This window comes from Delphinapterus leucas, chromosome X (genome assembly GCF_059928025.1).
Source record: "Delphinapterus leucas isolate spDelLeu-1000000601 "Yukka" chromosome X, BTC_Dleu_Yukka2, whole genome shotgun sequence".
In the NCBI taxonomy this organism is placed as follows: Eukaryota; Metazoa; Chordata; class Mammalia; order Artiodactyla; family Monodontidae; genus Delphinapterus; species Delphinapterus leucas.
In genome coordinates, this window is record NC_143150.1 from 127259099 (window position 1) to 127276800 (window position 17702).

General features: G+C 49.5%; 1 protein-coding gene across 7 annotated transcripts in view; it reads right to left on the bottom strand.

Moving 5' to 3' along the window:
* Positions 1 to 17702, bottom strand: part of WWC3 (WWC family member 3) — a 120897-nt gene that overhangs the window by 76198 nt on the left and 26997 nt on the right. For 6 of the 7 annotated variants that reach the window (XM_089904808.1, XM_089904807.1, XM_022559864.2 and 3 more), the window contains exon 2: positions 3475 to 3584. In XM_089904808.1, coding sequence (XP_089760934.1) covers positions 3475 to 3584 — 110 coding nt within the window. Of the gene's footprint in view, positions 1 to 1281; positions 2514 to 3474; positions 3585 to 17702 lie in introns of those variants that run through there. The other variant, XM_089904809.1, reaches the window with a different exon arrangement.

Here is a 17702-nt window from a genome sequence, read left to right on the forward strand (position 1 = left end):
ACATTATGGAAGCGTCTATATAACGAACCTCCCAGAGTGCGGATCACGTCCTATTTACATATCCACGCTTGGGAGGAGAAGAAAGCTCTGTAGACATGCAATAGCTCCATGGAGGGGAAGACGGTACCAGGCAACTTTTCACACTCTAAGTAAATGTTAGTGGACATGAACCCAAAGGAGGTCATCCCTGTCAAACTAAGACACACGTCCAAGCTTCCTCTCCCTGCCTTCTTCAAGCCAGGCTGCTGTGGGCTCTGCTGTCCCCGTGACTGGCTCGCTCCCCTTCTCCCACCTCCCACGCCAGACGACGTCCTTCTGCATTCTTCCTGGACTTCCCATAAATCCCCCGTTTTCCGCTCTGGATCTCTCACTCTAGCAGCTCCCGTAAGGGCTCACGCCCACCTCCGGCTCCAACCTCTCCCCTGAGCGCCCATCCTTTCCTTCCTCCTCCCTCCTAGAGGCATCTCCACCTGGACGAACGCAAAGTAATTCTGAGTCATTCGTCCAAAGCAGAACTCATTCTCACACAGCGCCCTTTCACTACACAAACCAAAGCAAAGCAGAGGAAGCCACGCTGACGAGCGCCTGCGTCTCCCGCCTGCCCCTCTGAGTAAGCGCCTTCCTCTGGATCTACCCACTGAGCCAGCCTGGGACTCGCCCTCAGAGGACTCGTGCGCTCCTCTCCCCACACAGAGTATTCCATGGGTCATCCACAACTGGCAATTCCTGCCCCTGCGTATCACAGTGGCCGACGTACGCCTTCTCTCCTTCTCCCCTTACTTCAATCAGACCCTCACGATCTCTCTCCAAAAACACGCAGGCTGCCTGCCTCATCCCGCCAAAAGCCATCCTCCGTGCGCTCACCAAAGTGACCTTCCCAACTCTGCCTCCGGTTCTCTAACACATGGCCTTTTTTAAAGCACAAGGTTGTACCTTGGCGTGACGAAATGCTCTGGAACTAGATACAAGTGGAAGCTGGACAACACTGTGAATGCGCCAATTGCCACTGAACTGCAGACTTTTAAACAGTGAACTTTACGTTCTGTGCAACTCACATCAAAATGGTTAAAAATGTAAATTTTAGGTTATCTTTGCCCCATACACACACAGCACCTGCTAGGATGTTTCAAGTAAGTCCTTCCTTTTTAAACTCCCTCCCAGCAACATCCCCTACCCCGCTTCACACTGCTACCCCAGGGCCCCTCCTAGAAAGCCTCCCTGGGCCTTAAAAGCTCCCATGGGGAAATAAAAAACAAAGACAACAAAAATCGGGGTCCTGACCTAGCCCCGGAGTCCAGATTCAGTGGGCCGAGGGGGCGCGGGCAGAGTCACAGCTGTTATAAGTGCCCGGATGTCTCTGACGTTGATTCAGCCATGAGACTCACCCCAGCCGACAGGCATCGTTCGCACTCTGTCCAGTGCACCCGAGAGTCTTGGGAACCTTGCAGGTGATCCACGCAGGGCCCCTCCGGTCCCTCACGTCACCATCAATCTGCACAGTTCCAACTTAATATTTGACTCCCCAGGTCCTGTGCCTTTAGAGAGCTATAAAGCTGTGCTATCAAGAGTTAGATTCTCAGGAGCAAGTTTTCTGGAATGGGGTCTCTGGCCCATGTACTAATTGTTACAATAATAATCTTTTATGTTCCTGGGAAAAAAAAAAAGAGTTGGGTTCCCTGAAGGCCTCAGAGGGAGGAGGTGGTATGACCCTGGAGCTGATGTCTTCAGCCACATCCCCCATGGTGCTGGGTCACCCGTTATACTCAAGGGGGCCGGAAGAAAGTCCGTGGTGATTCTTCGGTTTTCGGGTTCATGGCCAAGTCCAGCATGTCATGTTGAATCCTCATGGTGGAGCCTGGGTCTCACTTTCCTGTGTCCCCAGGGCCTCAAGAGTGGCCAGCATACAGAGGTGCTCTGTGACACTCGCTGTGACTCAGCCAGCAGGACAGCAAGGCACACCAGCGGCAAAGAAGGGGACACAGAGGGAGGAGCAATTGGGGTTTACGAGAGACGAGCCAGAGGCCTCGGCGGCAGGTAGGCGGCTTCCAAAAACGTTGTGTAAGGCGGATGCCTGTGCCGTTCAGCACTGCCGCCCGGGCCCAGAGAGGCCCACAGCACAGGGAAGGTGGCCCAGAAGGGCCAGACAGCCCGGCCACACGCAGCCCAGGGGCACCGGGCCAGCCGGGCCAGAGGGAGGGCGGCAGACCCACCCGGAAGCCCTCCTGCCACTGGCATAACCGCCGGGGAGGGCAGCAGGGCCAGGGCGGCACTCACCCCCCTGCCCAATCCCTGGGTGAGAGCCGCAGTCACGTGAAGGCTGAGGGTACGGATTGGAAACTCCCCTGCCCCAGGAGCCAGCCAGGATGCCTCGCCATTCAGAGTTCCAAACGCTGAACTCAGAGGCCGGCCGGCAGGTGACAATGCAGGAATCAGCCCTAAAGGTACCAGCCCGGGTCGATCACACTAAGGGGACAGGAGGAGCCGTGGGACTGAGCGTGGGAGGAGCTTCGTCACTCACATGCTGGGCACCCCACCCCCGGCCTCCCCCGCACTCAACAACCTGAAGGACAGAAAGCACACCAAGGGGAACTTCGGATCCCCAGTAGTAATGACGATGACAGAAACACGAGGCAGCTAGAACGAAAAGGGGGGAGTGAAGAAATGTGAATCTGAGAGAGAAATGGGTCCCCAGCTGGTCCCAGATGGAGGAAGGCTGAGGAGGCGGCAGAGAGCAAGGAGGGCGGGAAGCAGCGCGTCAGCTAGGCACCACGGACACTCCAGGCGGCTCAGCCTCTTCGGGGGGCCGTCCTGGGCACTTCACGAGGGGGAGCAGCATCCCTGGCCTCCACCCACCAGATGCCGGGAGCACCTCTCCCAGGCATGACCATGAAAAATGCCCCAGACACTACCATGTGTCCCTGGGAGGCAAAACCAGCCCCAGGTGAGAACCACCGCTCCCGACAATTCTACCAAGAAGGCTGGCATGGTCAAGGACCCATTATTTTAGCTGTGGTCTTTACATCATTTTCTCCCTTCACAAAGCTCCAAAATGTTTGGTATATTAAAGCTAAAATCAAAGGGATAAGACAAAATGAAGTTAAGGTAACCACTTGGGCATTTATTGTTCCAAGAACTTGTAAACTTCACTCTGCTAGAAACACCCTTCTCATTTTGAGAGAGATTTCTATTACTAAACTGCCTGGGAAATTTATTCCTTCTTTTAGGTATTCAAACTCTGCATCCCACATATTCCATGCAGTCCTGAGCAACACACAAGCCAGGTAGCTACACAACTGCTTCACTTTTTGAAGAACTCAGCTAATCAACACTTCTGATGACACTGATAAAAATCCAGTTTAATGCTGCATTGGAGAGTAACAATTGTTTCACTCTACAAAAAGAGTTCCTAGCTACCGGGGGATCAATATGGAAAGTCATCCATATGTAACAACTCAAGTGTGGCACTGTACTTACTATTTATGTGGTCCATGTAATAAATTCCAATTTGTTTATCATATACAGTTTCCCATCCTAACGGAAGTTCATCCCCAACACAGTCGGCAAAGGTCAATGGCTTTGTTATCCTGCAAAATAAAATTATGAAAGCAAATTTGAAAGTGAGGTCAATTTCATGTAAGTTTGCTGAATCGACTCTAGAATTCGGTTTCAATACAAAATTATTATGTAATTGACTGCTTTTGCTCCAACTATGTGGTTGGAAAATTAACTCACTGGCTTTGCCTCAACAATCATCAGTAACAATATCAGTGCGCTCACAGTGAAAAGCGTTACTATCCCGCAGTGCAACTTTAAAGACCAGCAAAAACGACACTGACAGTTACAGAACAGGCAAAACAAGCATCTTCTTCCAAGCTGTATGTTTAATGAGGTGATGACAATGGAATGTCGCTCTGCCACAACAACAGGAGAGCACCTATGTTCTCATTCCCTGACAACTGTTCCCCCCTCACAACTTTCAGCTTCTGTACATTACAGCTTAAATGTATCTAAAATGTATTTGTAAGTTTCATCTACCAGTGGTCATAAGTGAAGGAGTTAAATGTTAACCACTGACCAAAGGCAAAAAGCCAAACAAGCATGGTAACAATACAAGGAGATGCCTACTAAATACTGCCTGTATTCTTTACACAGAAGGAATCAGAAACTGCAAAGTATCCTCCTTGAAGTAAATCTGATCAAGGAAAGCTTGGCTTGACACAGATAGATAAAGGAAAGGTTTTCCAGATGGGTTTAAGTAGAACCTCCCCCGCCCCTACACCCCACGATCACACTGATTGACAAGACAGCTGTGGCATAAAACAAGCCGCCCCTATAATCGTCTGAGTCCAGGCAGCTATCTATTCAGTTGTCTCTATAAATGCACATTGACTGGTATGCATGGGAATCTGATAACCTAAATTTCACTAACTCAGTCTTCCCACATCTCTGTTCCAGTCTCTGGCCCCAGGAAAGTGAGACACCACAACCAACGCCAAGCCCCACAAGACAAGTATGAATTTTGAACATGTTATTTCCCCAAACTGGTTCGACAACAAAGCTCTGTCTCTCCCAGGAGCTTTTAGAAATTGATAAACACTATCAGAACGGCACTGATTGAACTCATCTTCGTTTTAAACATAATGGTTTTAAGAAGTTAGAGTCAATATCAAAACAGAAATACATATACAGAAGGCAAAACACACCATGGAAATCCTCTCAAATACGATGCGCTCAAAACCCCACAACATCACAAGATGAGCCTACTGCATAGTGCCGGTCCCAGCCCCAAACACCAGTGTCCGCAGCACAGTTCCTTTACGGGTCAGGAATGGTGTGGTGGCGGCGTGGTTCCAAGTCAAACAGGTAACAGCAGACTGCTGTGCGTGACTCAAGTCCTGAATGGGACCAAGCCACAACAAATGCTACCTGAAGATAAACTGAGTCCTGAGCACAACTCTGCTATTCTAGATACACGTATAAGCCTAGAGAAAGATGCCCAAGCACGGGCACGTTCTAAGCATCCTGACATACGTGATCTCATTTAGTAGACAAATATAGGTGGGAATGGCTTCCCTGGTGGCACGGTGGTTAAGAACCCGCCTGCCAATGCAGGGGACACGGGTTCGAGCCCTGGTCCGAGAAGATCCCACATGCCGCGGAGCCACTAAGCCCGTGCGCCACAACTGCTGAGCCTGCGCTCTAGAGCCCGTGAGCCACAACTACTGAAGACTGCACACCACAACTACTGAAGCCCGTGCGCCTAGAGCCTGTGCTCTGCAACAAGAGAAGCCACGGCGATGAGAAGCCCGCGCACCGCAACAAAGAGTGGCCCCCGCTCACCACAACTAGAGAAAAGCCCTGTGCAGCAACGAAGACCCGACGCAGCTAAAGGTAAAATAAATTAATTAAAAATATGTATAGGGCTTCCCTGGTGGCGCGATGGTTGAGAGTCCGCGTGCCGATGCAGGGGACACGGGTTCGTGCCCTGGTCCGGGAAGATCCCACATGCCGCGGAGCAACTGGGCCCGTGAGCCATGGCCGCTGAGCCTGCACGTCCAGAGCCTGTGCTCCGCAACAGGAGAGGCCACAACAGTGAGAGGCCCGCATACCACAAAAAAAAAAAAATATATATATATATATATATATATATATATATATACACATATGTGGGAAGCCTGACCTTCTAGCACTGCTGAGCCCAATTCATTTACTTTACAACTCACAACTGTTATAAAACTATTGCAAGTTCATAGTTTTCAATTTTCTATCCAATAAACAACGCAAGTAAGTAAAATAACACTTCCATACTCTTTCTTCTAAAAATAAACTGACACATCTACCATTTTGGTAAATTTTATTTTGGCCTGATATAGAATCCGTACGTCTCTGATTCCACTTCTCTAAACAGAGCATGGACTTTGCATGATCATCCACAGAATCAGTACTTTGAAGCAAGCAGATGACGAGTCATGCCTCTTGGAGTCCAGCTCGCACCGCGAGCAAGGAGGAGAAGTTATCAAGTCCTTGCCGTTCATCTCCTCTGTCCACAGGGCTCACACTTGGAGACCTTCTACTCACTTGACAGCAGTTCGAACAGGCTCAATGAAGAAGTTTTCCAGCTCCCAAAAGACAGAAGTGGTAAACTAGAAGGCAAGGACAGGGGGCCCTTGGGCAGGAAGAAGGCAGCAAAGGAAGCAGCTGACAGCAGGGAGAAACACCCACTCCCTGGCTTCATCCATCACACCGTGAAACATCTATGCTGCGCTTCTGCTTCATCCACCTGTTTATCAGGATGACACACGCTCCAGACTTCCAGACAGCTGTAACTTCATTGTATGTAGACAAATTTGGGCATGATTTTCAATAAGAGCATCGAGGATATCTAAATTTATTGTCCTGTCACCCACAGGTATGCCAGTCCAGGCTCTTGAGTTCTCATCTCCCCAAAAACTTGATGCTAGATTTTTCCCACCAACTCCTTCCTACGATCACCACACACAGACGCCAGGGTATTTTTGTTTCTATTACACAAAGTTTAGGAAATACACCTAAATAGGAGAGAAATGTCCATGCACACCACCACTCAAAAACAACCATTATTCCTATTTTGATGTGTCTTCCTCCATCTTTTTTCTATATGTTCTCTTTATTCGTCTTTTTCTGACATAGTCATGATCATACAGTATACACAATTTTCTCCCCTGCCTTTTCCACTTAAGTTTGTAACATGTTTACTTAATAATTCATACCTTGAGTCTCTCCAAAAATTACTCAAGGTGGCCTAACACTATAGCCTAAGTATTCTGTCCCCGCTTGTTATAAATTATTTGTAAACAGCACCTGGAACAACTGAATAGATTAAGCTCCTTGAGAACAATTACCCTGTCTCAGCTGCCTTTGAACCCCCAGCACCCGGTCTAAGAATAAATAACTTGCATTTTTACAAACAGTTCGTTAAGGGGATTAATACGTTTTACCTAAGCACTCTCCTACTATTGATAGCTACACTATTTCCTAATTTCCACTAGTGTAAATATTCATGAGAGCTGCTTTGGAAAACAGTTCAGCAATTTCTCAAATATATAGTTAAACACAGTTTCCATATGGGTCAGTAATTCTACACCTAGGTGTATACCTAAGAGAAACGAAAACATATGTCCACAGCAGCATTATTCGCCATAGCCAAAAGGTGAAAACAACTAAGGGCCATCAACTGATGAATGGACAAATAAAACATGGTCTATCCATACAATGGAATATTACTCAGCCACAAAAAAAGAACGAAGTACTGGCACATGCTACAGTATGGATGGACCTTGAAGTCACTGTGCTGGGTGACAGAAGCCAGACATAGTGGCTACATGTTGTATGCATCCATCTACAAGAAATGTCCAGACCAGGCAAATTCAGAGACAGAGGGTAGATCAGCGGTTGTCAGGGGTTGGAGATAAAGAGAGAATGGGGAGTGATTGCTAAGGGGTTAGCCTTCCTTTGGGGGGTGATAAAAATGTTCTGGAATTAGATAGTGGATGATGGTTGCGCAACTTTGTGATTATACTAAAAACTAGTAACCAGCATGCTTTAAATGGCGATTTTCATAGTATATGTGAATTACATCTCAATTTAAAAAACTATGACGAAAGGAACATCCCTGTGCATATAGCTCGTAATCTGTATTTACAATTATTTTCTTTGAAAGATTCCCAGAAGTAAATTTATGGGGTTGAAGGATATGAAGGTCTTTTCTCCTTACTGTGAAGTCAATGTAAAAAATTCATAAAGTATAAAGCATAGGAAATAAAATCACCTAAAATCCAGAAGCCCTGGATTCATGGTTTAGCTTATTTTCCTACATTTTTCCACAGCTGACATCATACTAGATACAATTTCACACACTAATTTTTTTCATTTGTGTATTTCCTCATGTCCTTTAAGTCTCTGTCACCATCGCTTTCTATCATTTTAGAACCTTCCGTCATGTGCAGTAAACCATAACTTTTTTACCAGGCACACCTCAAGTCATCTATTTAGGTATGTTCCAATTTTCTGCTCTTTCTTGTAAATCATGGACATGAGCTCACAGCAAACACCTGATGTATACTGCCAAGGTGCTTTAGCATCAGCATACACTCCTAACAGTGAAGTGAGCCTTTCTCATCACCCTCTGGGGATATCTTGAATGCATTTGTTCAAGGGCTCGGGACAAATCTGGATGGCACGAGCGTGCTTCACTTTCAAAGAACAAGCAGGTAGGGAGTGCAGCGTAAGCTCCCCGGCATTTTCAGGCTGTGGGGGAAGTGTGCAATGAGCTGAGAAGCCGGGCAGCAGTGTCCTCCCACAGCAAAGTCCGCTCTGCAGTGGGACATGAAGGCCCCCACGCGGCCAGTTCTCACTGGTCTCCTCCTATCTGAGCGACATCAACCTGGAGCTGCCAGCTCTCCCTGCCCTCAACCGCCCCGCACAGACCTTCCCACCGTAGATTCCCCGCTTCACAAACGGCTCTTCTTGGCCTCAGCAGAGGACATGAATATGGTTTGCTGGCCGTTCTTACCAGAATTGGTCCACAAGAAGGGAGAGAATGCTGGAGGACACAGACACGGGCTTCATTTTGTTCCCTTTTGCCTGCTGCATCCTGCGGGGCTCTTTAAGAAGTGGCACTGGGCCATCTCAGCCAGCAACAGTTCCCAGAGAGCCATTTACTTCCATGAAACCTTGCATGAGTCATTCCTTCTCTCTCTGGGCCTGCCTCAGTTTCCTAATCTTTAAAATGGGGGTGGGGACTTCCCTGGTGGTCCAGGGGCTAAGGCTCCGCGCTCCCAATGCAGGGGGTCCAGGTTCAATCCCTGGTCAGGGAACTAGATCCCACATGCAGGCCACAACTAAAGATCCTGCACGCCGCAACTAAGACCCGGTGCAGCCAAATAAATAAATAAACATTAAAAAAAAAAAAAATGGGGGTGATCCGACCAACCTCACGGGGTCATGCTGGCTGGGTGCAGCCTCTTCAGTTACAGCGTGGAGACCAGCTCCATCCACTCCCCTTCCTGCTTCCCCCTCAACCTCCAACAGACTTGCTTCAGACACTATTAGTTTCCTCATGCTGCTGTGACAAATTGCCACAAACTTGGTGGCGTTAAACAACACATTTGTCATCTTACAGCTCCGGAGATCAGAAGTCCGATTGATTTCAGTGAACTAAAACCAGTGTCTGTAATAGACTACTGGCATCCGCGGCGGCTTCTTGCATCTTCAAAGCCAGCCACGGCTGGTAGAGTCTTTCTCAGGATGCCATCTCTCTGGTTCTCCCTCTTCCACTCAGAAAGACCCTTGAGATTACACTGGGCCCACCCAGATCATCCAGGATCACCTCCCCGTTGCAAGATCCTTTATTTAGACTGCAGGGCTGACAGCGGGTGGAGCCGGCGGCGATGGTCCAGTGCCTCAAAAGCCATGTCCTCCCTCCCGGCCACGCTCAGGGGCTGGAATATCTGACACTGACTGCCCTGAATTGCAGAAAAGTAAACGTGGGCAGCAGAAGGTGAGAGCAGAGAGAAGAGAGCAAAGCATGAGCACTGATTCTTTTTGTTCAATCCATGAAAGCAAATGAATTTATTTGGATGATATACAATCTTTCTAATGGTGAGGCTTTTTTTTTAATTGAGGTAACACTGATTTGTAACAATATGTTTCCTGTGTACAACATATTTCGGCTTCTGCATACACTACAGCGTGCTCACCACCAAAAATTTACTTTCCATCCGTCACCATACAGTTGACATGCGTTGATTTAGCCCTTCCCCCCACCCCCTCCCCCTCTGGTGACCAGTACTCTGTTCTCTGTGTCTATGTGTAAACGCTGGTTCTGAACACATTTTCTTTACCAAAAGGAGGCCAGGGTAATCCCAGACACTGGTGAACCGAAAAAGTGTAAAGTCGTACAGTGTATGCTTTGTTGAATCACGATGACAATGGACAGATACTGCAACAACTTGTAAAAACATCATGGGAGGAAAAACTTCCAACTGAGGCAACTATAAGCACTTACTAGTGAGGATGAGCCTGGGCAAATGACTGTCTGGCTGTGCCTCAGTTTTCTCATCTTTACTATGGGGTGGTAGGGCTAAAAGGCTGTAACCAATATCAAGGTTTTGGGGACTTATTACGTACTCCATAAACATGCATTTTCCTTCCATGCTATTTTTTCCTCTAAAAACTGGGGGAATGTCAGTATTATTCTGATGTAGCAGAATAATACTGTACAAGTGGAACACAGTTTAAAAGCCTGGGATTGAGATGCTAGGATGCAGGGCTGAACAAGCTGCCCACAGGCCAAGATGCAAGTCTACCACCCAAAGGAAACCACAGCCAGAGGGGCAGCCGATCGCAGGCACCTGCCTGAGCACCTCACCCAGGACGGTCTTCCACCTTGAAAATGACAGAAAAAGAATTTCTCATCAAGCCCATCAAGTGCACAATCCTGAGATAAATGAAAACACTTTGTTCACCTCAAATATAGGCTCTAATGATACAACTTAGACTAAAATAAAGACAAACTTCAGCCCAGTTAGTAAAAAGAATTCTCTAGGGCAGTGCTGTCCAATAGAAATATTTACAGTGACAACCACATACTTAACTAAAAAATTTCTAGGGCTTCCCTGGTAGCGCAGTGGTTGAGAATCCGCCTGCCAATGCAGGGGACACGGGTTCGAGCCCTGGTCCAGGAAGATCCCACATGGCGCAGAGCAGCTAAGCCCGTGCGCCACAACTACTGAGGCTGCACTCTAGAGCCTGCGAGCCACGACTACTGAGCCCACGTGCCACAACTACTGAAGCCTATGCCCTAGAGCCCGTGCTCTGCAACAAAAGAAGCCACCGGAATGAGAGAAGCCCACGCACTGCAACGAAGAGTAGCCCCCGCTCGTGGCAACTAAAAAAAGAAAGCCGGCGTGCAGCCGGCGACCCAACGCAGCCAAAAATTAATTAATTTTAAAAAAATTTCTAGTAGCCACATTTAAAAGGGTAAAAATAAACAGGTGAGATTATTTTAATAATATTTTCTATTTAACACAGTACATCCAAAATACTATCAACTTGACATGTAATGATTATAAAAATTATAAATGAGATATTTGACATCCTTTTTTGGTATGAAGTCTCTGAAAGCCGGCGTGTGTCTTACGCTGTGAGCTCACTTCCTGCTGGGCTCGCATATCTCAAGCGCCCAGTTGCCCATCTGGCTGCAGCTACCGCGCTGGACAGCACAGCTCCGGGACCTCAACTCGTTCTCTGACAGTCCGACTCTACGAAGGACCACGGCAAAGTCCACGGGCTGAGACTGAGACCACTTAAGAAACATCCAGCCTGAGACACCGTCTTCTACAAGTCCCTGGTGGGGATCTGGAAAGAGTCAGGTTTCTAAGACCACAAAACATCCTGCAGGGAACTGTTTCCCTTCCCTCCGCCCCTGGCTGCCCATCCGCCTTCCCAGCAAGCCCCGCGGGAACAGCTATTCCCAAACTTGGAGCGTTCTCTCCCTTTCCCATGCTTCCCTCCCGCCCCCTTCCTGTTCAAATCCTGATGCGTCTTCCAAGATTTGGCCCAGATTCCTCCTGTCCAGACCCAGCCCACCCCAGTAGGAAGTAAGCTGTCCTTTCTTGGGCCAGCCTCAGCACTTTCTCTCTCCTCCTGGGACAGTTATTAAAACTCTAAGTAGAAGGTGGTTATTTGTTCACATCGCATCTCCCGTAGCATTTGTTCCTTCTGGGCAAGAATGGCATCTCCTCCCGCTCTGACCTGCCCCCACAGAGCTCCAGGGCGCACCCCAGTAGGTGCTCAGCTGCACACACAGGGTGAGTCACAGACAAGACCCGATTAAGGGCGAATGGAGCCTGCCACCAAATGCATGTCCACGGCAGTTCCAGAGCTGTTCTCACACGTCTCTGCCTCGACAGAATACGCTCATGAGCAGGTGTGCAGATCTGAGGCTTGAGAGACTGGATCCAAGAAAGTGGGCTGCTGTGTGACGGATGCATCGCTTCCTCTTCGGGGACGGGAGGAACAGGTGCTCGAGATCTGTTTACCAGCGCCATAGGAAAGGCGGGCTTGTCGCATTACGAATGGCATCCTGGATGCACAGCGCTAAGGAATGAGAGCCAGTGCAGGCTGGAGGGCCCTCCCAAGGAGACCCAGAGTCAGCTCTGGGCCTTCCAATACTCCGCAGCTGCCCTCCAAGCCCCCGCGCCCACCCAAGCATGCACAGACCAGCCCTCAGAACCTAGCCCCCTCCCAATGGACCCCAATGGCTCCTCCTCCCTGGGCTCCCGACCAGGCCGACTAGCCACTAGGGAGAACCCCAGCCAATGCGGTTCTCAGCATGGGTGGGTGGAGAAACAACAACTCCCAGGACAGTGTGACTTCCGGAACCCGCCTTTTATAAAGAGGAACCAGAAAAGCAGGCATTCCAAAATACACAGGCAGAAAGCAGACCAGCAGATCAGTGGCTATCAGGGACCAGAGTGGGAAAGTGGGGGACGGCAGATGGAAATGTTCTAAAACCGAACATCTTGGTGATGGTGGTCCAGCTGCATATAGTTACTAAAACTCATTTAACTACACTAAAATGGTGAGTTTTGTGGGATGTAAATTACACCTTACTAAAAGCTGTGTTAAAAAAAAGTACACACACACATTGCGATTCCTAATAAGTACTTCATTTACAGTAGGAAGAAACAATGTCAGGACTCCAAGTCATATGAAACACTGGGGAGAAGAAAAAAAAATCCAAGGACGTAGGTGACTGTCATCTCACTCACGTCAAACTGTTACACACATCTGGCGATGTTGATCCACAAATTCTAAGTCATGGCTGATCAATGTCCTGGACGTCTTCCAAATAGCTGGACACATATTGAAACATTCTCTAAACCATCATTCCCAATCCTCTGTATTCATCTGTCACGTTACTCTACGTCACGCTCTCATGCTACAGCCACAGCCCATTAGTGAGCAGTGAAATTGATGGAGTAGGTCCCAATCAGTGTTTCGGTTTAAAAAGAAAATACTGGAGCACATCATACCTCACAAGGGTAGAACGTACATGCTATGTCATGACACTTTTCTTTCCATTGCACATGTGATACAGAATGGTCTCCTACTTTCCGGAGCAGTAATTGGCAAGGCAACGCTCCAGGCAGGATATACCTGTAGGTGGCTGCATCCAGTCACACAGGAACCACCGTGTTTAATGCACAGGGCTGCCGCCTACCACCTGTAGGTTTTGCAGACACTGCTGAAAGTGTGCAGTCACAGCCGCCAGCCCCCCAGGCAAAGCCCGCATTGTGCTCAGAGGGACGGGAGAAACTTCTTTAATCAGCACGACAATTTTAAAAAGGTGTGTCCCTCATAACCACCCCCACTTTACCTAAGGAGGAAACTGAGCTCAGGGACGGGCACCTAAGAAGTGGCAAGACCAGGGGGGAGAAGCCTGCTCGGGTCACCAGCGGCTCTCTGCACTCCCATCGAGCTCAGAGGAGGGATTCCAGGCAAAAATGAAAGGGTTCCTGCCAGTGAGGCAGGAACCACCATCCCTGAGGAAAAGAGCGGAAATAAAGATGCTGTGTTACTGTTATAAGGATACTCATATACGCACCACATTCCGCTTTTAAATAATTTTTATCCTCCTTACTCTCCTGACAAACTGCTAATGATGATTACTCAGAGGAGAGTACAGTTTGGGAAGTTAATGGCCATCTTCTTATTTTTAGTATGGCCAAAACAATAGAAGAGAGACTTAAAATACTCCTTTAAGAATAAAATACAGTGTTATAAAAATTTGGTTCTTAACTTACTACTGAATATCACAGACAGGAAGGGATATTTAAAAATTAAAAGAGGAGGTTTTAAGAAAGGATTCGGGGGGAAAAAAAAAAAAGAAATAGTAACAATTGACGGAAGAAGAAAGTTCAACTGAAATACGAGAGGAAAACACCACTGGCCAAGGAGAGCAAAGAGGCCCAACAATAACATTCTTTAGAAATGGCATCACAGGGGGAGGCGACCCGGAACAGTCTGGCCATCCTTTCAGCCAAGCGGCACACAGGCATACAGTGGCAGAGACGGCACAGAACTCGGCTCTGTGATCTCAGTTTCAGCTTCGCAAATGCTGCCGAGATCGAGCTCGCCCCTGCGTACTGCTCCCAGTTGCAGAAGTCCTGTGCCAGGCCTGTAAGAGTAAGAGCTAAAGGATTTTATCACCCGCCCTTTTTTGTATTAATTACCTCCCCCCACCAAAAAAACCCAGACATACACACCACTTTTTAGCAGTCACTTAATCTGTTTTCTTTTGGGCATGAGAATTCCATTCTTTACAGACGCCTCTTTGCATATATCGCCATCTGAATCCATGAACAAAAGCAGAGGGGAAAATGCCTGAACATCTAAGACATTCAGACACCCATCAAGCTCTGATGAAGAAACGTGCCAGGAAAGGATGCAGGGAATGGCAAGTGCTCGCGGTTCTTTTAGGTCTTGGATCTCTCTGGGAATCTGAGATAAGCCATCGATCTCCTCCCTAGAAAAACATGTTTACACATATACCCAAAATGCTGCCCTCATATATACACGAAATGCTGCCTGTCCGGGAAGTCCAGTTTCGGGAACCCTGTTCCCAAAGCTCCCTGCCCAGGGGAAGAGGCACCAGGGAGAGAGCACACACAGCTCCTGGAGGAAGGGCCGGTTTCACTGGCGGTGGGTTCAAGGCCCAAGAGAGAGGAGCACCAAGGCCGCTTCTGACCTGCCCAGGGAGGACAGGGGACCTGCCCAGGCCTCACGCAGGGGGGGTGAGAACAGGTGAGGCGAAAGGAAGCCTCTCCCCCCCGCCCCGCCCCCTGAAGGCACGGCCGGCCGGCCTGACAAAGAGCAAGGCTGCAGTTTGCAGGCGGCAGGGAGGCCTGAGGAATGGAGGCGGGCGCGCGGGCATCAGATCTGTTTCGGAGGAAGGTCCCTCGGGCTACAGAGAAAGTGGACAGCAGGAAGGGGGAGCAGAGGCTGGGCGGGAAAGGTCGAGGCCCGAGGAGCGCTGGGCCTCAGTGACGGGGGCAGGTCCTTGAGTCGCGGTGAAGCCACTCACCAGGCCGGTGCTGATGGCGAGGGGACACCTGAGCTGAACGCTCTGGGAAGGGTAACAGGAGTAACTACTTCTGCTATTTCCGGGACCCTGCTGCGTTCCCTTCTATGTGACATCAGGAAGGTGGTGAGCTTAAGGTCTTGGGAGGCACCTCTGCACTAACGTGGGTCCGCCCGACGGGAAACTCATTCTCACTGTAAAGGTTCTACAACGCAGGGCTTCCCTGAGACTCTCCAAGGAGGCAGGACGGGTCATCGCTGCCTCTGCGGCAGCCTCCCTGCCGGGCCAGCTCGGGCGAGGACCACAGGCACGAGCGAGGCAGGCTGGGTGTTACTGGCTCGAGTGAGGGTGTCCTGTAACGTAGGAAGCTGCCCCCCAAACTGCAGGCACTGGCGCAGGGACTCCGTCATTTTGCTCAATATCAAGTCATAAAAATTGTTTAAAACATCCTCAGAGCAGGACTGTGGGTAACAATACTTGGGCAGCCCCCTGAAGTGGCTTAAGAGCGAGCCCCAAACTCTCCTTCAGAACTGAAAAGAGGCCAGGTTCCCACCTGGAGGAGCTGAGTAAATACACTGCGTGACAACAGCGACTGGAAATTCCCCGCCGCGTGGCCACAAGCCAGAGCGGTCAGCATCCGCACGCCCCCGCCACTCTGGCTGAGCTTTCTGCACCCTAAAGCCTCTAGAAGGCCATTAACATCTACACCGAGCCTCTCAAGTGCCCTCACTGAAACGCACGTGCAGGCCCCCAGAACGGCCGCGGGCTGGGCTCCAGCTCATTCCCTCAGAACCCACGCTCCAGCCCTCTCCCGAGGTTCCTCCCACCACCAGGAGGCCCGTGGGACCGTCCCCTCAGCCCTGCTGACAGGGACACCAACAGCTGCTGCACGCGCCCCCCTGGAGCCTTGGCCGGGGGAGCAGGGGTCGTTGGGCTGGGCAGGACCGCTGGCTGCTGTGTCCAAAACGGAAAGCAACACCTAGAACAAGTAACCTGCGATTTTTCTGAAATACATCTGTTCTGTCAAACTTGTCGGTGCACATCCCCAAGACCAAGCCACCAGCGCTCGGCGCCTGAGCCCACCTGGGCAGAGCTCAGAACTGTCACCAAAGAGCACTCTTACGGTAAATGGGACTGGCCCCTCGATCGCTGGAACACTGCTCCCCTCATGTGCCTGGGGTCTGCTTCATGATGGCACAGGGGACACAAGTGAAGGAAGGAGTTCTTCCCGGGACCAGAAACCAAGGAAGACTAAAGGGCTCTGCCTGTCCGGCTTTGGGACATCATGGCCCAGCAATCCAATCACAGAGAATGAGACCGCAATGATGCAGGCCTTCTGTCTTTGTTATCCTCTCCCAAACCAGCCCAGTGCTCTCAACCCTGAAGTGACCTTGACTCAACTTCTCACTCCAAGCGTCCACAGCCCCCTTTCCCTGCAGAGGCTACCTCACCGCGAGCCCAGGCAATCCTGCTCCCAAGACTCTGCTCTGAATCTTCATCGAAGGGCAAGTGCCTTCAGACGCCCCAACTAGTCTGTGCACATCACGAAGTCAAGGATCCTAGAGGTCTTGCCTCCCCAGTACCTGGCACAGACCCTGACCCTACAGCAGGAGTGCACTGAGATCAGATGGATGGAAGGAGGGATGGAGTGACAGGGAGAGCTGGAAGGATGGAGGGAAGAATGACAGAGAGAAGGATGGATGGAGGAAGGGATGCATGGACTGAAGGATGGACAAAGGGATTGATGAAGGGATGGATAGACGGATAAACAGTTGGATCAGTAGATGGGTCAATGGAAGGAAGGAAGGGAGGGAGAAAGGGAGGGAGGGAGGAAGGGAGGGAGGGAGGAAGGGACGGAGGGAGGAAGGGACGGAGGGAGGAAGGGACAGAGGGAGGGAGGGAGGAGGGAAGATATACAGAGGGATGGATGAAGGATGAACAAAAGAATGGAGGGATGGACAGGTGGACAGAGGGATGGATGAAGGATGGACAGAAGAATGGAGGGCGAAAGGGAGGGATAAAGAGGTGAAGAATTCATCTATATAGGCCAGTGGGGAAGAAACTTCTAGAAAAGTAGGAAACAAACGGATTGAGTTAAGGGAAAACTCCGTCCTATCGGGTCTCTCCTGCAAGTCAGAATTCCCAAATCAGGCCCCTTAGGATTTATAGGCAAACACATTCCAGGCAGGCTTAGAGGGCCAGAGGGCAGCCCAGTTCCTTCATATCTCAATTAGGCTTTATTTCCTTAGATTGCTTTCCTCACTAACTGGGATGCTGGAAGGTAACAAAAGAAGGAGCTGAACTCAACAGTGACCAAACACCAACCAAGGAGAAGTCACCTCAAAACCTGCTATTGATCTGATTCTCATCAGGGCTACTTTGAGAAAGGGTGGGTGATTTGGGGGTGCCACACAGAGGGGCTTTCCTGCACTGTCCACTGAGGAAGCCACTAGTCACATCTGGCTATTTAAAGTTAAATTAATTAAAATTAAATTAAAAGTTCATTCTTCAGCTGCACTAGCCACATTTCAAGTACTCAAGAAATGTATGTGGCTAGTGGCTGCCATACTGGACAGGG